We start from the raw sequence: 24,786 nt of genomic DNA, 5'->3' as shown, positions 1-24,786 counted from the left end.
TTAATTTCAGATAGTGGTAAGTACTATGAACAGGTAAGTGTGGCCAACACTGTTCTTTTCTTCCCCAGTGCTCATTCCCATTTTTTTGTTGCTAAGAGAACCTTGATTGTGTGTGGGATTACATTGTGCCCAGCCTTAGGTGATAGATCATGTTTGTTCTCAGCCAGTGACAACAATTTGTATCCTGATTTACCTGCAGCTGGAGGAGGCCACGTGACCTAGTTCTGGTTTTTAGATAGGTTTGGGGAAGGATTCCTTTCCTGACAAAAGGAGAGAGATGTGGCTGACATAGCCACGCCTTCCTCCTCTCATCTTCTACCTGCCTTGCATGTTGAAAAGCTGTCTGGTTATGGCAGCAACCTTTTTGTACCATGAAATGACAAGCACAAAGACAGCGTGCTAAATATGGCAGAGCGGAAGGAGCCAGAATTCCTGATGGCCTCATTGAACAGCTAAAATTATACCAGTAGCCACCCTCCTCTAGACTTGCTATAGGAGAAGTAGAAACCTCTATTAATCAAGCAGTTGTTACTTGCAGCTAGGCACATTCTGAATCCGTATAGAGTATAATGGAATAGAGCATGGGTTGGCAGGAGGGCACAGCAGTGCTACATTAGCTACTGTATTCAGGGGAGACCTCTCTGAGAATTTATCATTTGAGCTGAGACCTGAATGATGGGAGGGAGCTGACAAGGTGTGGGATGTGTACTTGAGTCTGGGGGCAGCACCAGAGCCCCCTAAAACAAGGATTTGAAGTGGAGAAGAGATAGTTGGGGAAATCATGTTCCATTATGAATTTCTAGGCATGTGGGCTTCATGTGGCACTGGAGAGCTAAAGGAATTATAGGTGCTCAGGTCAGTTTGGGGCCCTGGGAGATTGTGGGGTGCTTGGGGTAGAGTTCTGGAGAATTCAGATGAAAACAGTGTATGACCCATGACTCACCCATGACACGTTGCCAATTACCAAGAGACTGTTATTCCTGGAGGGTATGTATGGAAAAGGGGAAGGAGATCTGACCAGGGACTACTGACCAGTCCAGACATCCTCTGGTCTCTGGACAGTTATTTTCCTAATATTCTCCTTTGGAAACTGGGTCATGGTCATGGGGCTTTGAGACCTGCTTAGCGCTGTTTGTCCAGTTGAAAAGCTTCTCTAATGTATGGATTGTCCCTAGCATGTGCTTTGGTTGGCAGAAAGATAACCAGAACAACTACTACAACCATTTATTGAGTGCTCACCATGAGCTTGGCATTGTGCTAAAAACATTACACCCATTTTATTTAACCCTACAACAACCCCAGGAAGCCCCATATTACTGATGAGAAGGCTGAGACCTTGGGGGAGAACAGTGATTTTCTTGAGGTTATATACCTAGTAGGTTGCAAAGCAGGCCTTTAAACAAGCATGTCACAAAGACTCCTGGGAGTAGGTTCCCCAGAATGTGCTAGGTTTGGGAGCACTTAATGACCTAGAACAGAATATTTGAAAATATCCTGAATCATTTTTCTGTATTCATCCTCTCTTTCTTTCCTTGTAATTATATATGTATATGGCGTAAATGTCTATAAAACTTAAAAAAAAATTTTTTTTTTTTTTACTTGAAATGTTTTACCTGCTATTTTGGGGAGAAAAGTAGTTTGATGTGTACATGACATTTTTATTTCTGAATAAATTTGCATTGCAAGAGGCTGGAAGGACTATGAAGGGTCACTTAAATAGATCTGGCAAGGTACAGTCCTACATGAAGCATAGTCTGTTTCACTTACATAAAAAGTAAGATAGACAGTGCTGACTTAAATAAGAACTGCTACGTATTGAATGCCCATGATGTGTCAGTGTGCTGGGTATTTTAGCTAGATTTATAAAGCACTTTTCTCAGTAACTCTGTAAAATAGACTGTTTTCCATTTTACAGATGGGAGCACTGAGGCTGGTAGGGCTTAATTTGCCCAAAGTGATCACCTGTCTCACTTGAACTTATTCTCTTTTTGCTGTATAGCACTATGTTATGTTATGTTATTTATTTATTTGGCTGCGCCGGGTTTTAGTTGCAGCACATGGGATCTTCATTGTGGCATGCGGGATCTAGTTCCCTGACCAGGGATTGAACCCAGGCCCCCTGCATTGGGAGTGTGGAGTCTTAACCACTGGACCACCAGGGAAGTCCCTACTCTGTTTTTAATATAGAGCCAAGTTGGAATCTTAACTGCTTTTTTTTAATGGGAGGATTTTAAACTGCCCCTCTCCCCCATTTTTTATTCTGCTTTGTCTTTATAATCTGGTGAGAATAATATAAAAATGTATGAAAACTTCAGGAAGACCTTCTGATTTCAATATTTATGGGCCAGTACATCCCCCCCCAACCCTTATATTTAGGGAAAAAAAAAATGTTTACACAGGTAATAAAGGATTCATAGCATATAGAATAAAAGATGAAAGTGCCCCTTTCCAGAGAAGCCACTATTAACAGTTTGGTTCTGTGTGTGTGTGTTTGTGTGTGTGTTATGGGTGTGTGTTATGCATAAATATAAAAGGAAAGCATTTCTTTTCAAACAAATTGGCTCACATTGTACATTTTGTTCAGCATCTTGTTTGGATAAACCTATTCTTTTTGATGTTTCATTGTGTCTCATGTGCCATAATTTATTTACCATTTCTGTGTTTGTATGTATTAGGTTGTTACCACTTTTTTTTTTTGCTATTATAAACAACATTTTATTGCACAAACCTCCTTGTACAAATGTGACTTTTTAAGAAAGATTTTCGAAGGAGACATTAACTGAAGCATATACTAATTGCCTTTCTTAGCAGTAGTTTAGGGTTATAACCTCCTGACTACAGTAGGCCTCCATTCTAACCTAACTAACCTTATATCTGAGTTGTGTGGCTACTCCGTACAGCTGTGCAAATCATACATACATCAGCATCTAAGCAGACTTTCATAGGCTGAATTTGGTCTTTCCTGTGAGACATAAGAGTCAATAATCTGGTGATGTAGCCTCCTTGCCCTTGCCTCTGTGGAAAGGATTGAGCCACCATACAAGGTTATGAATTTGAATTGTACACACAAGTCCCTGGCGGTGCCCAGGGGCCAGATCCCTCAGAGAATATGTCTCTTTCACTTTGTACTTCACTCACCCACCCAGGAAACCAGTAGTAAGAGCCAGGGATTCAGCTGACTCCTTCAGTCTTGGACTTGTCAGTTCCTAGGACCATTTTTAAAAAAAACAGGCTTGCCCTATTTATTTATTTATAGCAGTTAAGTTCACAGCAAAATTGAGTGGAAGGTATAGAGATTTCCCGTAGACCTCCCTGTCCCCATCCCCACCCCTAGCTTCCCCCATAATCAACTGTCTCCTACTAGGGTGGTGCATTTGTTACAATTGAGGAACATGAGCATTGACACATCATTATCACCCAGAGTGCTAGACCGTCTTTTACTACAGCTCTGCCTGGTTTGCTCCGCACTTCCTTTAAGCCTTTGCTCAAATGTTTCCTTCTCTGACCACTCTATATAAAATTGTAACACCTTACCTCCTTTCCTCTCTGGCACTCTACACTGTTCACTTTGTTTTTCTCCTTTTAAAGTCTAACATCTATATATTATGTTTCATCTTTGCTTACCTCCTGTAGTTTGTAAACTCAGCATGGCAAGGGCCTATTTCCTTCACTCTCTTATTCTTATAGTAGATACCCAGGAAATATTTGTTGGCTCAGTGAGTAAATGAACAAACAAGGGAACTCAGGACCACGCTGTCGGGTTGATATCCCTCAACAGCCCCCCCGCCCCCTCCCTTGCTGCCCTCCTTTCTCCACCAATCCGCCCTGGGATGGGTGCTGTTGGGCTGCAAGCAGGTGGGCCGTCCTCACTGGGAGGGCTGTGTTGGGGACTGCCATCATGGACTCTTGAGAAGGCTTTACAGTGTTAAGAAGGTTAATGCCAAAGCAAATGCCTACTATTTTATTGATAATTTGCTGTGGGCCAGCCCTCCATGTTGAGAGAGAAAGAGAGAGAGAGGGGAGGTGGGGGAAGGGGGAGGGAAAGGAGGGTAGAGAAAGACAGAGGAAGAAGGAGAGACAGAAGTATGTGTTTGAGGGACTTCCCCGGTGGTCCAATGGTTAGGACTGTGCACTTTCACTGCCGAGGGTGCAGGTTCAGTCCCTGGCCGGGGAACTAGGATCCTGCAAGCTGTGCAGTGTGCACCCCCCCCCCCCCAAAAAAGTGTGTGTTTGATGGGATTCCCTCGTGGCACAGTGGTTAAGAATCCACCTGCCAATGCAGGGGACACGGGTTCGAGCCCTGGTCCAGGGAGATACCACATGCCGCGGAGCAACTAAGCCCGTGCGCCACAGCTACTGAGCCTGCAATCTAGAGCCCACGAGCCACAACTGCTGAAGCCCGAGCCCCTAGAGCCTGTGCTCCGCAACAAGAGAAGCCACTGCAATGAGAAGCCTGCGGACCACAATGAAGAGCAGCCCCCGCTCGCCACAACTAGAGAAAAGCCCGCCGGCAGCAACGAAGACCCAATGCAGCCAAAAATAAAATAAATTAATAATAATTTTAAGAAGCGTGTGTTTGAGAGAGGGAAAGTGAGAGAGTAAGGGGGGAGAGTGAGGGAGGTGATTGGGATTTGAGTTGGAGAATTTAGGAAACTTGCATAGGGCCACTGTAGCCAGTTGAAGGAGTGGCCTACTCCAAAGCATGTTTGACCCTGAAAATTTTAGAGCTCTACTAGTGTGAGTTTAATTAGAATATTTGTAGCATCCGTGTTGCATTCTTTTGGGGGAGGAGATAGAGTGACAAGTGGTATCTACTAATATGAAACACTGTAGTCAGCAAGTCAGCAATTTTAATTTCATGGAGGGGGAGATAAAAGACCTTATCAAGAGGCAGAGTAGAGCTCAAGGACTCTATTCAGCGTTTCTTCAGGCTTAGGCAAAAAGTATAACAGCCTCTTAAAATAGGAGACAAGCTAAAATTGTTACAAATTTAACATCATGTTTCCATTTGTATCAAATAGTTTGTTAAATTGGTACTAAGATAATTTGGTAACATACCCTTTGCCTTAAGGATGTCTGAAAAAATAGAAACTATTTAAAGCAAGTTAGGATAAGAGCAGTAAATTTACAAATACATACAAGAAAGGGAAAAGGAAACAGCTGTTGATAGTGTTAACCATAGAGAGAGAGGTTGTTTCTAGAGATACGCAAGATAGTACCAAGGCCATCTGCCCAGGTTGGATAACAACTTTTTAAAACCAGTACTGTTTTGAGAGAATGCTCCAGAATTGCTTTGGTGGTTAAGTACCTCTTATGAGTGGAAGTAAAATCTCAAGATTGGCTCTTAAACTGGGCCCACTTTTTTACTTAGTGTTGAATTCTTATGTGAAGATCAACTATTAATTTTCTTTCTTGTCCATACTCTTTCACCGTTTTCCCTTTTGACTCTAGTGAGGTTGTTGACACAACCTATTACCTTAGGCAACTTACTTAAAACTGAGTTTCAGTTCTCTTATATATAAAATGGGGTATTTGGTATATGGTGTATTAGTATGTACCTTGCAAGTGTATTGTAATGTTTACATGAAATGTCATTTTTAAAGGGCTTAACACAATGCTTGGCACAAAGTAGACACTGGGGAAATGTTATTTCCTTTCTTCCTCCTCATGATAAACTTGTGCACATTTTTTCCTGGCTGAAATTGCTTTGAGTAGCAGCCTTAAAATTAAAAGTGCATTTGGCCAAAAGTACATTTGGCCTTTGATATATGCTGGCCGGTTTGTTCACGCAACTTGAGAGTTGGTGAAGAACCATTCTCTTATTCGAATGGGAACTTTGAATTCTGTGTCCAATAAGATTTCTTACAGGTCGGGTGTACCTATGAGTTTACTTACGGGCTAATGTTCACAGGCTACTGTTTCTCTTTCAGATGAATAGACTCGTCGCTTTCCACTGACTGGCAGCAATGGCATTTACCGAAAGAGTCAACAGCAGTGGCAACAGGTAACCATGAAATCCACGATGCAAGGATATGATAATATTTAATTTTATAATCTAGTGTTCAAAGAATAAGTTTGGTCCTTTTTATTTTTGTGACTCATGACTCTCTGGTGCAGGAAAATGTGTGAAAATTTCTGTTTTCTCTACATGAAGTCAAACCTATTAGACTGGCTACATATTTTCTTTAAATCTAGTACTCTCTTAACTCATTTCTTTAACATGTGGTTGTGATGTTAGATCAGCATCTTAATTTTCTGTTCAAGGTACTGGTCCAGATTACACTGATTTGGGAAAATGTACACCTACTCAGCTTGTGCTGAAACAGATATCATGATGAAATCTGCCTTATCATGAGAGCTTTGAAAGAGGGAATTCTGTCAGTTATATTTTATGACTTTCACATCGCTCCCTCCAACTCTGTACATATAGTTAACTGCCATCTTGCCTGCATATAGTACATGACCAGGGTTGGTTGAGGGGAGCATATTTATATTCTGAAGCAGTTATTAAGAATAACCCATTTGCTATCCAGAAGGAATTCTTAATATCACTGATCAGTTTTTATTTATACTATTCGATGCTCAGATACATATATGAAAGTATGAGACATGTAGACTCAAACTTAATTAATATTTCTTGAGTAATAGATGATCATGACTGTAATTCTGGACCATTCTGATGCTTTCCTACTTCCTCCTCCTTTCTGGTTCATTTAGGAAATTCTTCCTGTACTCCAGGTGGTCCTGGTGGTCCTGTTGTTAAACTTGGTGCACTCTCCTCCCCCACAGAGGAAAGCATGTGACCCAGGCTGCAACAGTCCACATTCTGCTAGAGCCAGAGGGGAAGCTGTTATCATCCATTTTTTTAGGCTTATTCATAATGTTTGGTTACACATAAGTTTTAAATTTTTATGTAGTTAAATGTCTTTTTTATGGATTCTGGTTTTGATTGTGCTTAGAAAGGTCTTTCCTACTCCAAGATTGAGAAAATAATGTCATGTGTTCTCTGCTGGCACTTGAAAGGTTTCATTTTTTGCATTTAATCAGAACTTGTAAGCTGGTGGCCTATGGGGCAGATCTGGTCAACAGATGGGTTTTGTTTGGCCTCTCACAGTGTTCTAAAAAAATATATCTACCAATGATTTTTACATAATGATCTGGACTTCCATCTTCTCTTAAAAAACTTAACAACATTGGGTTTGCATTGCAATATAGCAACGTTCAGATGGAATTGAATAGCTACTTCTCTTTTTGAGAAGTCATGAGCTTTCTAATTCAAAACTTCCCAAGTGGTGTGCCATTAGTACTTTTCAGGTGTGCCAAGATGTTGCTCTCCCCAACCAGAACTCCAGAACTCCCGAACTCCCGAACTCCCACCTGATTTCCTCCTGCAGATATCTGCTTTGTCAGCTTGCCCCAGAGAGACTTGAAGTTAAAAAAAAAAAAAAAGTTGGGGAAGCACGATGCTTTCTAGTTCACTACAATTCCCACACAGCTGGATTCACACACTGAGTTAGCTGCTTCACCCTCTTAACTTGCAACCCATTTTAGATCGTTGACTTTTTAGCATTTTGATCCATCTGTAATTAAAGTTAGTGTAAAGTGTGTGTTGTAAATTTCCATATTAATAAGAAATGAAAAAAGTCTGGGGATGTTAGGGAGCCTTTTTTTTTTAAAGCAAAAGGCTAACCAGTTGTTACAACATAATTTATTAAATCATATATCTTTACTGATTTGAGTGCTGTGTCCAAATTCCATCAGATTGTTGAGTCTATTGTTAGACTCTTTTGTTCCATTGATTGCCTCTTCTGACAATGGTGCTATACTATTTCAGTGTATTTTTATAGGTCTTAATATTCAGGCAGATTCTTTGTCATTACTTTTCATTTTTAGAATTTTTATAGCTATTCACATCTGATTACATTTCCACGTGTACTCTGGAGTCATTAGTCATTTTCTAGAAAAATTGCTGGCATTTTGATTGGGGTCCCTTTGCATTAATCAATTAGATTTGAATTTGATAAAACATTAAAACTGGGTCTTTTTACAAAGGAATCTAAATATCAGATTAATGAAAATTTACGGGGTGAAGAAATTTTAAATTTCAATTCTAAAATTTTTTGGAGGTATGATTTTTCAACTATTTCTGGTTATTGACACTGCATCCAGGGTAATTTCTGGTAGGAGAATCAATTATAATAGTTAACAACATCATCAGTGACAATTTAAAAAGATGTTTTGTAGTCTATTGTTTACACATGTTTTCTATTGTTGCTAATTATTAAGTTAGGATAGGTAACTGCCCTTTGTAGTAACATTCTAGCAATTACAGAGCTGTTTCTATTATTTGTTACATTTACCTTTTCAGCTCCTTACCTCCCTGATGTGGTCCTTTTAATTTTAACACCCAGTACAAGTGATAAGCTAGGGGAAATCCTAAATGGAGCTCTATTTTTAATATATACCAAATAGCTCACTTGTTTAAATGTTTAGTCATGGCAGTTTAATCTTTTAGTAGTCCCCCCCCCTCAAAAAAATCAAATTCATGTGGAACTGGTCCAGGACTAGCACATATTTTAAAGGAAACAGATGTGTATTGAGCAGGCAGCTCTAATTGCTCAAACTAAATAAAAGTCTGAGTGTGAATCCTTAGTTTGCTCAGGGCTATCAGAAGTCATAAGCGTGGACAGAATATTAATGTCATGTGTAAAGACAATATTTGTTTTAGTTCTTGTAAATAATAGGCTTATTCCCTGGCTTCCAAATTTATCAGCATTAGACACTATTGAATCTGATTTACTTATATTTCCCCTCACCTTTCTTCCCCTCCCCGTTTTGTTCTTTCTAAAAATTGTCATTGGAGTATAACAAATTGAAAAGGGCAGACATTATTAGTACAGTTCAATGCATTTTCACAAAGTAAACACACTTGTGTAACCGATCAAGCAACAACAATACCAGCTCTCCAGAAGCCCCTCCTGTCCCCTTTCAGCTGCTGTCTCCCTCAAAGCCTGCCACTATTCTGACTTCTGACACCATGGATTTGTTTTGCCTGCTTTTGATTTTTATTTAAAAATAATCATATTCTTTTACGTTGTCTGTTTAGTTTTGATGTTTATGTTATTTTCTTTTATTTTATAAACTTGAATATCTTTAACATTTATATATCTTTATAATGAGGTATTTTAAATTAATGTACCATATTAATTATATTATATAATCAATATTAAATTTTAAAAAATTTCCATCAACTTTTCATAGTCTAATACGATAGTATAATTATCCTTACTGTTTTTCCACTTCTCTCTCCTCTACCCTCCAACTGTTAGCTCTGCTTTTAGTTTTAAATTGTCCAGATTGATAGTACATTTTATTTTATAATCATCTGTGCCCTTGCAAGCTTTGTCTTTTAATTGATAATAAAAGCTGAAAAACCAATAAGCATTATTTACATTATTTTGATTGGGAAGCAAAATAGTGTTTAGGGTTTCATTTCTCCTCTATGGGTTCCAAGTCAACCCAAGTACCACTTGAGAAATTTCATATTGATCTGGACAGATGAACTCTTCAGCTGAGTAAATTGTTCAAATTCATGCCGCATTTAAAATTCCTTCATCTTTGGATGGTATTTTTATTTTTCCTGGCGTTTGTAATTACTTTTCTTTTTCCTTGTTGAAAGAGAGAACATGCCTTTTTGTTATGTCACTACCGTGTTCCCCTTCTTACCCTTCTGTGCGCGTTAGGAGATTTTGCTGATATGCTTTTCAGTTTGGGTGAAGATTTGAAGGATTGCATTCTGTGAACCCTGAATCATAATGCTGTAGTCGTGGATGCTCTAATTCCCCAGGAGAGTCTGAAATAATGTTTAACTCTCCTAATTGAGGAGAGTCCTCAATTAGTGAGGAGGCTACAAGGTGTTAAGCTGATTAACACCTATTATATAGACAGATTTTCTTTGTGTAAGTAAATCAGGGGCCTGACTTCCAGATGCTCAGGAGAGAGATTAATGGCTGTAGGCCGTGTTTGCCTGAAACAGTGATTGGCCTGGGCATTGTAAATAATCCACACCTGGAATTGTGAAATTTCCTGTATTTCCCAAGCAAGTCATTTCAGGCCTGATTTACAAGTGCAATGATGTTTCTTATATAGAATGCATTGTTTCCCTTTATTTTAGAAAATGGTTCCTAAGTGTGAAGTATGTGTCATTGTCATATGTAGTTTTAAGATGAGTCATTCAGTTTGATGGCTTTAGAAGAGTTTGGTTTCAGACTCATCCCAGACCTGAGGAAATCTTTTTCAGAATTAGTTATTTCCCAAATGGATAGTTAAATTTTGGGGTTGGAGGGGCTAGACTCAACTGTAGAAGTATTGAGTAAATTTACCAGTAAAATCCGATTGACCTGTTACTGCATGGGTGATATAGTGGGCTTGAGTGTGGGACTCCAGGGCCACAGCCTGTGTTTAGATCTCTGACATGTTGGTTACTTGGACAAATTGCTCACCTTTTAAGGCCTCATTAAAATGGGGATACAGAGAATAATGTATGTAAAGTGCTTATCACAGTTCCTGGTAAATCATAAGTCCGTGATAAATTATTAATTCTATCGCTCTGGTGAGGATGGTAGAGTGATGGGTTTCAGGAGAGTCGGTACCTTCCTCAATTCTACCTTAAAGGAGAAAGGCTTTGTTTAGAGGCAACTCTCTGGATGGAAGGGATTCCTTTGTGAGCTACTCCAGGAATAATATACATAGGAAGGAGAGTGATAGAGGAAATAGACCTTTAAAAAAAACACGAGTGTGTTTATTTGCAGGGCATGTGGATACACTTACAAGTTTTTCTCTGGTCTATTTTACATTTAATATTGGCTATGGGATTGTCCTAAATCACACACAGGGATTGTAGAGGTCATCAAGCCCCTATGTTTTCATTCTTTTGGGTAGCTATTTAGGGGTGGAATTGCTTTCTTGTAAGGTAGATTTATGTTTAGAGTCATCTTAAGATTGTGCTAAGTTCATGGGCTTCCCTGGTGGCGCAGTGGTTAAGAATCCGCCTGCCAATGCCCGGGACACAGGTTCGAGCCCTGGTCCGGGAAGATCCCACGTGCCGCGGAGCAACTGAGCCCATGCACCACAACTACTGAGCCTGCGCTCCGGAGCCCGTGAGCCACAACTCCTGAAGCCCAGGCGCCTGGAGCCCATGCTCTGCAACAAGAGAGGCCACCGCAATGAGAAGCCCGCGCACCACAATGAAGAGTAGCCCCCGCTCACCGCAGCTAGAGAAAACCCGCTCACAGTAACAAAGACCCAGAGCAGCCAAAAATAAATAAATAAAATAAATTAAAAAAAAAAAAAAAGATTATTCTAAGTTCATAAGTCAGTGTGCCCAAGGTCAGTTTCAAGTTCATTTGTGTACGTTTTTTCTCTTTTTCCAGCCCTGAATTCTACTAATGCTGTGAGTTGGAGGAGAATGAATTAATATTTATTCAGCACCTTCAATAGAATGGCTACTAGTCCAAGCAGTTGGCATTATATCATTTTAGGTGACACTTTGGTCCATGGTGGTGGATAAGATGGACATTGTGTTGAATTGTTTAGGATTATACCGTCTTTATAGGAATACTGATTTTATACTATCCTGATTTGGGGAAGAATCTTTTTTCTTTTTGGAGGGCTTTGGTTATAACAATCCTTTTTTTCTGAAGCTGTAGCAGTCAGCCTCCTTTGGAATCTGTGGAACAGGTTTAGAAAAGAGAGCATTTCAGTTCCAGTTTCCTCTTTTTCAGAAGCCTGGAGGACATTATTTCAGAATCTGAATCTTGTTTTCTGTACCTCATGATAACCCTGTAATGTGGTCAGATTAGATAGTAATCTGCCTCATTGTACTGGAGAAAGAAAAAGCCTGGAGAAATTAATAGTTGAATGTGTGAATCAGACTAAAGGGAATGCTGGGGCAACTAGTTTGTTTTGGAGAGAAATTGTTAAATTACTAAATAACATTTAACATGTAAGGCACTGTGCAATTTCATTTCTGCCTTTGACCAGCAAGTTCTGATCGTTTCATCAGATGATGCCTTCTTCTTAACCTGTAATGCAGAGTGCCACCATTTTTGTTGCTTTAAAATGAGTTTAAAATGTTAGACGTTGGATTGTATGTGTTTACATAGGTAAGATGTTAATAGATATTGTTAAGTGAACAGGTCTTATTAAAGCTACTGAAAGCATGAGGTGGTCCAAGACTTCTTGTTAAGGGGAAGACAGTCTAAAGGGAGAGAGAGAGGGAGGCTGGGAAGGAGGAAAGGCAGGGGTGGAAGGTGGGACACAAGGGAAAGACAGAAAGAAAGAAATCTTGTGCATTGTAGCAGCAATAAAGAATTAACATTGGCCCTGACTGGGCATGTTAACCGAATTTAGCATAGACTTTATCATATTTCTTGCCCACTCTCTTTTTTCTTCACTTTAAAAGAAAAATTTTTATCACAGAAATATTCAGACATTAGTAGAAGTAGAGAGAATTCCCCAGATTGAACATTTCTCAATATTTTGCCACACTTTAAAAAAAAATCTATCCTTTTTCTTTTGTTCTTTGCTGAAGTGCTTTAAAGCAAATCCCAGACATCTGTTTTTTCACTCTGGCATACTTTATGTGCATCTCCTTAAAAAAAGAGACATTTCCCTACATAATTGCATACCAGTCTCATACCTAATAATATTAACATTTTAGAGTCATTTATTAATTAACCCATCTCCAAACTATCCAGATTGTTTTAAAATGTCTATTCAAGTTGTTTACATCCTAATTCAGCCAAATCAAAGTGCGTACACTGCGTTAGGTTTTGTCAATTAAGTCTTAACCTAGAGCATCTACCTTGCTTATTTGGCAGGGATGGGGGGCGGGCGGGGATTGACTGGTTGAGGAAGCTGAGTTTGAATGTATGTCCTACTTTGTGGATTTGTCTGACTGCTCCTCTTAATGTGTTTTTGTTCTTATATACCAGTGGTTCTCAACCTGGAATACTTTTACCCCCTGGAGGTGGGGGGGGGTACATTTGACAATGTCTGGAGAGACTTTTAGTTGTCATAATCTCATGGGTAGAGGCCAGGGACGCTGCTAAACATCCTACAGTGCTCAGGATGGCCCCCACCACAAATACTTTTCTGGCTCCAAATGTCACTAGTGCTGAGCTTGAGAATCATGTGGTTCTGTCTCAGGTATTTCCTGTAGAATGGACGTTAGCTCTAAAGCTCAGTTACATTTGAGATAAGTCTTTTTGCTAAGAATAGTTAATAGTCCAAGAGTGCCGGTATTGTTCTGTGATTTGATCTGGGTGCTGCTTACAGGGGTATGTCACTCTGTGAAAATGCATGTGTGAGTGCATGTTATATTCTAATTTTTAAAGTTTACTTAAAAAAAATCTTCCTAGTCCTGCTGTGAACCTTCCTCTTTTTGACTACCACCTCAGATTCTTGGATGAGTCAAGAAATCTTTAAATCCTCTTTCCTTTTAAACTTCCTTAATTCTCGATTCCTTTTAATGTAAGAGACTGGTAAAGATGGGGAAATGGGTGCCTTGTGACCTAATTATTGGGATGGTTATGGGTCTGTTAATGGCCAAGCCAGGGTACTGGTATCGTCCTTGCTCTGGAGAGTTGCCCTAAGGGAGGGAACACCGGAACAGTAAGTAATGTTAGGCCCCCAAGAAAGCTTGAAGGAGAGAGAAGGAAAGTCCTCCCAGATGGGATGGCTTCAAGAGAGAAGGTTGCCTTTCTCGAGCACTGAGAAAGGGGCATTTGGGGCAGAAAGAACCAGTGGAGGCTGGGAATGCAGTAGGGGTGTGCTGGGAACCCTTTCTGCAAAGTTGTCTTAAAGCCAGATTCTTCCCCCATCTCTGATAAATCACTGGAAGGAAAGGCAATGAATTTTTTCTGACAATCAGTTCTTACTGGGGGCCCAAGCTTCGTTTGCAAGTGAAAGGACTGCTGTTGGAGTAGTTGACATCACAATGGGCCCTGACTCTTTTCACATCAAAGTGTAAAAGAATCTCCAGGGGTGATAAATGGGGGCTGTTGGACTCATTACTTGTAAGCAAAGCTGAGGGATGACCTCTACATTTTTTTTAATTAAAAGAAAACAGGGTTTCCTAGTGGAGAGCGTGGGGCTACTCTTCATTTGAATTTTGACTGCTCCCACTGGAGAAGATCTTTGTTAAGGTTACAGGGAGGCAGCCTCTGTTACCTCGGGTTTGCCCTGACTCGCAAATCCTGGAGAAATGGCTCCGCCTGGGGTGGCCCCGCAGGTACTCCTGCTAGGTTGAGAATTGAAGTGCCCTGGCTTCAGCTGCATTTTTGTTGCAAGAAAGGGGAACAGGGCAGAATTTTTGAGCCCTGTTTCTCTGGGGAGACTGAGGGCTTAGACCCCTCCTCTGTTCCTTTTCCCACCCAGCATCAAGAGAAAAACTCCCTTACTCCCATGCAATGCAGAAAGAGGTCAGTTTTTAAGTAAATTCTTAGAACTTTGCACAGAAGTCCAAAGGTTATTGTTTTCAGGCTTACATTTAAAGTTAGTATTCCTTTTATTTATGTAGTACAAGGCTTTGCATTGGATCAAAACCCTTAACCAAAATTATAGTATTTGAACATTTTATGATCAATATTTATGTTGAAAGCAACACTATTAAAATACGGTTATTAGCACTAATAACCTGGCATTTTATGGAACCAAGACTTGGAAACTGCTCTTTAAATGCAACCCTGCAGCTGAAGGTCCACCTTCAAGTAAACTCTCTTCCTAGTGTCCCCAACTCCCCATCAAGCTTATCTCTCTTTTGCTGTTTTTTCACTTGGCTCCTTTGTTGCAGTCGGTCCAAGCCTTAGCCAGATTTTAAACAGCTGAGGGGGTCAGAGACTGCCCTTTGTAACCCGAGTGAAACCAGTAAGGCGCTGGGCATCCAAGAATTCTCATGTGTTTACTGACTTCCCAAGTGTTTGGTAATCACCTTCTGAGTGTATCTTCCAAACAAGTTATAAGATTTGAGAAAGGAGCAGAGGTCACAGCTGGAGAGCAGCACGTCCCTGGATGGAGGGTAGAGAGGGGCTGTCCTCCAGCCAATGCGTTTTCAACGAGAGATAAGAGAGTGTTCAAGGCCTCCATTCCCCGAGATACTGGAATGGTGCGAATGTGGGGGCGCTCCTGGCTGACACGGCTTTTATGAGTTCAGAGGCCAACAGCAGCTAATATTTAATGAACACAGTGACCAGATTTTGTGCTAATAAGTATTTGATAGCTGTGATTTCATTTCAGTCTCACAGCTCTCTATGGGGCTATATTTTACAGATGAAAAAGGGGAAGGAAAGGTTAACTGATTCATCAGTGGCAGATACTCAAGCTACCTTCCTTCTGTCACTGGGCCCCAAGTCCGTTCCACATTGTCTTGGCAGAAGCCGGTGGCAGGGAAATACTTTCTGAGCTCTGGTTTGAAACTGAGGCTTGGGCCAGAAATCCTCTTGGTTGACTTTCTTTTCTGATATTGTAAAGGAGTACTAGATAAAACGCTGTTCCTGGGAGATGGCTTCATTGTGGCACCAGTAGTTAGAGAAATGTGCATCTTTTTATTTTTATTTTTTTTTAAATTTTCACATGAATTAGTATGTTATCTTTGAATTTTTGAATTTTATTTTATTTATTTTTTTATACAGCAGGTTCTTATTAGTCATCCATTTTATACACATCAGTGTATACATGTCAATCACAATCTCCCAATTCATCACACCACCACACCCAACCCCCCCCCCGGCCCCCCCCCCACTTTCCCCCCTTGGTGTCCATACATTTGTTCTCTACATCTGTGTCTCAATTTCTGCCGTGCAAACCGGTTCATCTGTACCATTTTTCTAGGTTCCACATATATGCGTTAATATACGATATTTGTTCTTCTCTTCTGACTTACTTCACTGTGTATGACAGTCTCTAGATTCATCCACGTCTCTACAAATGACCCAATTTCGTTCCTTTTTATGGCTGAGTAATATTCCATTGTATATATGTACCACATCCTCTTTATCCATTCGTCTGTCGATGGGCATTTAAGTTGCTTCCATAACCTGGCTGTTGTAAATAGTGCTGCAATGAACACTGGGGTACATGTGTCCTTTTGAATTATGGTTTTCTCTGGGTATATGCCGAGTAGTGGGATTGCTGGGTCATGTGGTAATTCTATTTTTAGTTTTTTAAGGAACCTCTATACTGTTCTCCATAGTGGCTGTATCAATTTACATTCCCACCAACAGTGCAAGAGAGTTCCCTTTTCTCCACACCCTCTCGAGCATTTGTTGTTTGTAGATTTTCTGATGATGCGCATTCTATCTGGTGTGAGGTGATACCTCATTGTAGTTTTGATTTTCATTTCTCTGATGATTAACGATGTTGAGCAGCTTTTCATGTGCTTCTAGGCCATCTGTATGTCTTCTTTGGAGAAATGTCTATTTAGGTCTTCTGCCGATTTTTGGATTGTGTTGTTTGTTTTTCTAATATTGAGCTGCATGAGCTGTTTATATATTTTGGAGATTAATTCTTTGTCCGTTGATATGTTTGCAAATATTTTCTCCTATTCTGAGGGTTGTCTTTTCGCCTTGTTTGTAGTTTCCTTTGCTGTGCAAAAGCTTTGAAGTTTCATTAAGTCCCATTTGTTTATTTTTGTTTTTATTTCCATTACTCTAGGAGGTGGATCAAAAAAGATCTTGCTGTGATTTATGTCAAAGAGGGTTCTTCCTATGTTTTCCTCTAAGAGTTTTATAGTGTCTGGTTTTACATTTAGGTCTCGAATCCATTTTGAGCTTATTTTTGTGTATGGTGTTAGGGAGTGTTCCAATTTCATTCTTTTACAGGTAGCTGTCCAGTTTTCCCAGCACCACTTATTGAAGAGACTGTCTTTTCTCCATTGTATATCCTTGCCTCCTTTGTCATAGATTAGTTGACCATAGGTGCATGGGTTTATCTCTGGGCTTTCTATCCTGTTCCATTGATCTATATTTGTTTTTGTGCCAGTACCGTACTGTCTTGATTACTGTAGCTTTGTAGTATAGTCTGAAGTCAGGGCGTCTGATTCCTCCAGCTCTGCTTTTTTCCCTCAAGACTGCTTTGGCTATTTGGTGTCTTTTGTGTCTCCATACAAATTTTAAGATGATTTGTTCTAGTTCCATAAAAAATGCCATTGGTAATTTGATAGGGATTGCATTGAATCTGTAGATTGCTTTGGGTAGTAGAGTCATTTTCACAGTATTGATTCTTCCAATCCAAGAACATGGTATTTCTCTCCATCTGTTGGTATCATCTTTAATTTCTTTCAACAGTGTCTTATAGTTTTCTGCATACAGGTCTTTTGTCTCCCTAGGTAGGTTTATTCCTAGGTATTTTATTCTTTTTGTTGCAATGGTAAATGAGAGTGTTTCCTTAATTTCTCTTTCAGATGTTTCATCATTAGTGTATAGGAATGCAAGAGATTTCTGTGCATTAATTTTGTATCCTGCACCTTTACTAAATTCACTGATTAGCTCTAGTAGTTTTCTGGTGGCATTTTTAGGATGCTCTATGTATCATATCATGTCATCTGCAGACAGTGACAGTTTTACTTCTTCTTTTCCAATTTGTATTCCTTTTATTTCTTTTTCTTCTCTGATTGCCGTGGCTAGGACTTCCAAAACTATGTTGAATAATAGTGGTGAGAGTGGCCATCCTTGTCTTGTTCCTGATCTTAGAGGAAATGCTTTCAGTTTCTCACCATTGAGAATGATGTTTGCTGTGGGTTTGTTGTATATGGCCTTTATTATGTTGAGGTAGGTTCCCTCTATGCCCACTTTCTGGAGAGTTCTTATCATAAATGGGTCTTGAATTTTGTCAAAAGCTTTTTCTGCACCTATTGAGATGATCATATGGTTTTTATTCTTCAGTTTGTTAATATGGTGTATCACGTTGATTGATTTGCGTATATTGAAGAATCCTTGCATCCCTGGGGTAAATCCCACTCGATCATGGTGTATGATCCTTTTAATGTGCTGTTGGATTCTGTTTGCTTGTATTTTGTTGAGGATTTTTGCATCTATATTCATCAGTGATATTGGTCTGTAATTTTCTTTTTTTGTAGTATCTTTGTCTGGTTTTGGTATCAGGGTGACGGTGGCCTCATAGAATGAGTTTGGGAGTGTTCCTTCCTCTGCAATTTTTTTGGAAGAGTTTGAGAAGGATGAGTGTTAGCTCTTATCTAACTGTTTGATAGAATTCACCTGTGAAGCCATCTGGTCCTGGACCTCTGTTTGTTGGAAGATTTTAAATCACAGTTTCAATTTCATTACTTGTGATTGGTCTGTTCATATTTTCTATTTCTTTCTGGTTCAGTCTTGGAAGGTTATACCTTTCTAAGAATTTGTCCATTTCTTCCAGGTTGTCCATTTTATTGGCATAGAGTTGCTTGTCGTAGTCTCTTAGAATGCTTTGTATTTCTGCAGTGTCTGTTGCAACTTCTCCTTTTTCATTTCTAATTTATTGATTTGAGTCCTCTCCCTGTTTTTCTTGATGGGTCTGGCTAATGGTTTCTCAATTTTGTTTATCTTGTCAGAGAACCAGCTTTTAGTTTTATTGATCTTTGCTATTGTTTTCTTTGTTTCTATTTCATTTATTTCTGCTCTGATCTTTATGATTTCTTTCCTTCCACTAACTTTGGGTTTTGTTTGTTGTTCTTTCTCTAGTTTCTTTAGGTGTAAGTTTAGATTGTTTATTTGAGATGTTTGTTGTTTCTTGAAGTAGGGTTGTATTGCTATAAACTTCTCTCTTAGAACTGCTTTTGCTGCATCCCATAGGTTTCAGATCGTCGTGTTTTCATTGTCATTTGTCTCTAGGTATTTTTTGATTTCCTCTTTGATTTCTTCAGTGATCTCTTGGTCATTTAGTAACGTATTGTTTAGCCTCCATGTGTTTGTGTTTTTTACTTTTTTTTCCCTGTAATTGATTTCTAATCTCATAGCGTTATGGTCAGAAAAGATGCTTGATATGATTTCAGTTTTCTTAAATTTACTGAGGCCTGATTTGTGGCCCTAGATGTGATGTATCCTGGAGAATGTTCCATGTGCACTTGAGAAGAAAGTGTAATCTGCTGTTTTTGGATGGAATGTCCTATAAATATCGAATAAATGTATCTGGTCTATTGTGTCATTTAAAGCTTGTGTTTCGTTATTAATTTTCTGTTTGAATGATCTGTCTATTGGTATAAGTGAGGTGTTAAAGTCCCCCACTATTATTGTGTTACTGTCGATTTCCTCTTTTAGAGTTGTTAGCAGTTGCCTTATGTATTGAGGTGATCCTATGTTGGGTACATATATATTTATTATTGTTATATTCTCTTGGATTTATCCCTTGATCATTATGTAGTGTCCTTCCTTGTCTCTTGTAACAATCTTTATTTTAAAGTCTATTTTATCTGATTTGAGTATAGCTACTCCAGCTTTCTTTTGATTTCCCTTTGCATGGAATATCTTTTTCCATCCCCTCACTTTCAGTCTGTATGTGTCACTAGGTCTGAAGTGGGTCTCTTGTAGACAGCATGTATATGGGTCTTGTTTTTGTATCCATTCAGCAAGCCTGCGTCTTTTGGTTGGAGCATTTAATCCATTCACGTTTAAGGTAATTATCGATATGTATGTTCCTATTCCCATTTTCTTAATTGTTATGGGTTTGTTTTTGTAGGTCCTTTTCTCCTCTCGTGTTTCCCACTTAGAGAAGTTCCTTTACCATTTGTTTTAGAGCTGCTTTGGTGGTGCTGAATTCTCTTGGCTTTTGCTTGTCTGTAAAACTTTTGATTTCTCCATCGAATCTGAATGAGATCCTTGCGGGGTAGAGTAATCTTGGTTGTAGGTTCTTCCCTTTCATCACTGTAAATATGTCATGCCACGCCCTTCTGGCTTGTAGAGTTTCTGCTGAGAAATCAGCTGTTAACCTATGGGAGTTCCCTTATATGTTATTTGTCGTGTTTCCCTTGCTGTTTCCAAATTTTTTCTTTGTCTTTAATTTTTGTCAATTTGATTACTATGTGTCTTGGCCTGTTTCTCCGTGGGTTTATCCTTTATGGGACTCTCTGCGCTTCCTGGACTTGGGTGGCTATCTCCTTTACCATGTTAGGGAAGTTTTCAACTATAATCTCTTCAGATATTTTCTTGGGTCCTTTCTCTCTCTCTTCTCCTTCTGGGACCCCTATAACGTGAATGTTGTTGCGTTTAATGTTGTCCCAGAAGTCTCTTAGGCTGTCTTCATTTCTTTTCATTCTTTTTTCTTTATTGTGTTCTGCAGCAGTAAATTCCACCAATCTCTCTTCCAGGTCACTTCTCCGTTCTTCTGTCTCAGTTACTGTGTTATTGATTCCTTCCAGTGTATTTTTCATTTCAGTTATTGTATTGTTCGTCTCTGTTTGTTTGTGCTTTAATTCTTCTAGGTCTTTGTTAAACATTTCTTGCATCTTCTCGATCTTTGCCTCCATTGTTTTTCCGAGGCCCTGGATCATCTTGACTATCATTATTCTGAATTCTTTTTCTGGAAGGTTGCCTATCTCCACTTCATTTAGTTGTTCTTCTGGGGTTTTATCTTGTTCCTTCATCTGGTGCATAGCCCTCTGCCTTTTCATCTTGTCTGTCTTTCTGTGAATGGGGTTTTTGTTCCACAGGCTGCAGGATTGTAGTTCTTCTTGCTTCTGCTGTCTGCCCTCTGGTGGATGAGGCTAAGAGGCTTGCGCAAGTTTCCTGATGGGAGGGACTGGTGGTGAGTCGAGCTGGCTGTTGCTCTGGTGGGCAGAGCTCCGTAAAACTTTAATCCGCTTGTCTGCTGATGGGTGAGGCTGTGTTCCCTCCCTCTTGGTTGTTTGGCCTGAGGCGACCCAACACTGGAGCCTACCCGGCCTCTTTGGTGGGGCTAATGGCAGACTCCGGGAGGGCTCATGCCATGGAGTACTTCCCAGAACTTCTGCTGCCAGTGTCCTTGTCCTCACGGTGAGACATAGCCACCTCTCGCCTCTGCCGGAGACCCTCCAACACTAGCAGGTAGGTCTGGTTCAGTCTCCTGTGGGGTCACTGCTCCTTACCCTGGGTCCCGATGCACACACTACTTTCTGTGTGCCCTCCAAGAGTGGAGTCTCTGTTTCCCCCAGTCCTGTCCTGCAATGAAATCCCGCTAGCCTTCAAAGTCTGATTCATCTTTTTGTAATGCAGGAACAAAGCTTTACATTGGGGTGTGGAAGGTGGGGTGGGGAAAAAAAAGGATGGGAGGGGATAGGGGTGACTAATGAGCTGCTGGCTGGAAAAGGATGAATTAGTTTTAAAATTGAGGGATGGGGACTTCCTTGGTGGTCCAGTGGCTAAGAGTCTGCGCTCCCAATGCAGGGGGCCTGGGTTTGATCCCTGAACTACATCCTGTGTGCTGCAGCTAAGAGTTTGCATGCCACAACTAAAAATACCATACGCTGCAATGAAGATCCCACATGCCACAGCTAAGACCTGGCGCAGCCAAATAAATAAATGTTTAAAATTGAGGGATGGAGGTGGTGCCCATCCTAAGATAAGTTAGAGCTGTTTTCATGCTTGCGGTGAGGTGATGTGTGCTCTCTCCCTGAGAGCAACTTGCAGTCTGTGGAGCATTGCACAGATGTCAGGTGGTGACCCTGTGAATAACTCAAGCTTTCAACGGTTAGAAGTTGTAGGAGGTTTCATTTTAGATTATCTTTCAACATCTGGCAGAAATTTACTTTCCCTCAGTGAGCACTTGATAACTGAGATATGAAATCATCCTTAATTTAAGGGTGGAGGTGTTGATTTTCAAAGAGACAGTGTATTTAATAAATGAGAGCAGGGAATATACCTTACTTGTCTAGAAAATATATCTTAAAATATGTGTTCCTTGTAAAGGACAAAGAGTTGAGAGCACAGTCAGTGATTGGAGTGAGAAGGGAAGATATTTGGAACAGTTCTTTTTATTTATTTATTTATTTATATTTGGCTACGTTGGGTCTTCGTTGCTGTGAACGGGCTTTCTCTAGTTGTGGCGAGTGGGGGCTACTCTTTGTTGTGGTGCACGTGCTTCTCACTGCGGTGGCTTCTCTTGCTGCGGAGCATGGGCTCTAGGCATGCGGGCTTCAGTAGTTGTGGCTCCTGGGCTCTAGAGCACAGGCTCAGTAGTTGTGGTGCACGGGCTTAGTTGCTCTGTGGCATGTGGGATCCTCACGGACCAGGGCTCTAACCCGTGTCCCCTGCATTGGCAGGCGGATTATTAAGCACTGCGCCACCAGGGAAGTCCCTGGAATAGTTCTTAATATCATTGTTACTTTTCCTTTCTGTCCTCATGTTTCCAACCTACAGTAGTGACTGAGGTAAGGAGAACAATTTTTACAGGCTCGCTGAGACTCTGCTGTTAAATTTCCACTTGGAGGGGCAGTCTGAGTTCAAGGGAAAGTGATTTTGCTTTGAAATTGGTGAGACTTGGGCTTGAATTCTAGTCCCAACTAGATGTGTAATGCTGGGCAATTTTCCTAACCTCTCCAAACTGTACTTCCTTCACCTGTAAAATAAGAATAATAATGAGAACTGCATGAGATAATGCATTTTTTAAAACCAAGTGCCTGCACTGAGTCAGTATTTAATAAATACTAATTTTCTCCCCTTTCTATTGACCTGCCTTTGATCATTTTAGTGTTCAGGGTGCAGAGAATTTGACCTCAATGATGTTCTTAAAGTCCCTAGGAGGTTTAAAAGTTTGGGCTCCATTGGGCAGTATTGGGAAGCAGCCTGCCTCCCCAATTCCCTACCCCTGTTCTGAGACCCAGCTCAGAGATCCTGGTCTGTGACCAAGGTCTGGCAGTGTGTGAACTGCTTAATCAAATGTTCCTGACTGTGGGCTCAGGTGATTATGAGACTGTTTTTTTGTTGTTGTTGTTATTTTGGAATTTATATAATTAAGAGTTTGGGCAATTTAAAATGGTTGATGACACTCTGAATTCATTTCTCAGTAAAACCCTCATTTCATGTTTCCTATTACAATATTACATTAAGATATAGTTTAGGGTATACATCAAGATAAGTGTGCCTAACTGTGTAGAGAAAGTAGATATTTAATTAGTAATACTTTCTACCCTTTTGTGTTAAGTAAATAAGAAATCATGCATTTCCTTTAGTTGGACTTTTCTAAAAAATTTTTTTGCAATTTTATTTATTTATTTTTAAAAACGTATTTATTTACTTATTTTTGGCTGCGTTGGGTCTCTGTTGCTGCGCACTGGCTTTCTCTAGATTCGGGGAGTGGGGGCTGCTCTTTGTTGCAGTGCGCGGGCTTCTCATTGTGGTGGCTTCTCTTGTTGCAGAGCATGGACTCTAGGCGTGCGGGCTTCAGTAGTTGTGGCACTCGGGCTCAGTAGTTGTGGCTCACAGGCTCTAGAGCACAGGCTCAGTAGTTGTGGCACACGGGCTTAGTTGCTCCACGGCATGTGGGATCTTCCCGGACCTGGGCTCGAACCCATGTCCCCTGCATTGGCAGGCAGATTATTAACCACTGCGCCACCAGGGAAGTCCAGTTTGTTTGACTTTAAATGGAAGGTCTTCTCTGTTAAGATAATTCAAGACTCACTCATCCATTCAGCAAAGACTTGTGAAGCCTTTATGTCACAAGTGTCTGCTAGGAACCAGGGGGAAAGGATGGGGAGGGAGGGAACTGGGGTGGGGATAGATTAACCTGATAAGAACTCACACTAGCACTTGCATTCTAGTTACTGTGTGAAAGTATTACCATCAAGTGGTTTTCATCTAATGCTTTAAACTTTATTCAAAGTTTATTCACAATTCACTGTTGCATTTTAATCTCATACAGATCTTATAAGGTAGGTGGGCTTGAAGAGGTTAAGTGGTTTGCTGAAGATCCCAGAGTTAATAGTAAAACTCCTTTCAATAGTAAAACTCCTCTCAAGAGAATGAGTTTTCTCTTACTCATTCCTCCCCCACCCAAATCTTACCCATCCTTTAATGTTCAGCTGAAATGTCATCTCTTTTAAACTCTAATCACCCAAGAAATTCATTACTCTTTTTGTGCACTCCTATCCTTTCCTTTACCTCCGTGCCACATTTCAATTAACGCCTCTTGTCTCCAAATTCACCCTTTAGTACCTGCTCTGCTAGAATGGACTCTAGGCCTTTCTCCTTTACAGCCAGCATGGTGTTACACTTGGTCAGTGGAGGGTGCTGGAAGGACATTGCTGCAGTTAGAGAGATTCTCTTCAGGGTTGTGGTGGCTGCTCTTTCTTACTCTTGCTGTACACTGTCATTGAGAGCATGCACACTGTGCCGCGTGTGCAGACACCCAGTGATGCTCCGTCCCAGCCCAGCGCCCCAGAGCTTGCAGTCTCTTGGCTACTTGCCTGGGTCCTCTCAGTGCAGTCACTGGCACACTCCAGACCTCACGCCCACAGAGGCACCCCGCTCTCTCTGTATGCCCATCAGCCTCAGCTTGCCTGTACCCCAGAGAACTGTTTCCTGCTGCTCAGCTAGTATGAACCAGTTCCAGTGAACAACTCTGCCATCCAGTGGGCTGCAACCATACCTTCGCCAACGACGAGAGCTCAACTTCAGTTTCGGGGAGTGACCCTCCCCACTCAAAGTTTATCTCTCCTTGGGTACCGTCTCTCAGCCCAGGGTACCTCTTAGAGTCTCTCCTTATTTCTTGATAGTTTTTCCCCATCATAGTTTAACATTTTTTATCTTACACTTCTGTTCA

General features: G+C 40.5%; 1 protein-coding gene across 7 annotated transcripts in view; it reads left to right on the top strand.

Annotated features, from left to right (window-relative positions):
* The window catches only part of AFF1 (ALF transcription elongation factor 1), a 206,178-nt gene that overhangs the window by 6,504 nt on the left and 174,888 nt on the right, over positions 1–24,786 (top strand). For 6 of the 7 annotated variants that reach the window (XM_068542681.1, XM_068542676.1, XM_068542680.1 and 3 more), the window contains exon 2: positions 5,931–6,004. In XM_068542681.1, coding sequence (XP_068398782.1) covers positions 5,967–6,004 — 38 coding nt within the window. In that variant the 5' untranslated portion in view covers positions 5,931–5,966. Of the gene's footprint in view, positions 1–5,930; positions 6,005–20,985; positions 21,075–24,786 lie in introns of those variants that run through there. The other variant, XM_068542683.1, reaches the window with a different exon arrangement.

Source organism: Eschrichtius robustus, chromosome 4 (assembly GCF_028021215.1).
Source record: "Eschrichtius robustus isolate mEscRob2 chromosome 4, mEscRob2.pri, whole genome shotgun sequence".
Taxonomy (NCBI): domain Eukaryota; kingdom Metazoa; phylum Chordata; class Mammalia; order Artiodactyla; family Eschrichtiidae; genus Eschrichtius; species Eschrichtius robustus.
The sequence above is the reverse complement of the archived record's forward strand: the minus strand, read 5'-3'. Positions and strand labels throughout refer to the sequence as shown.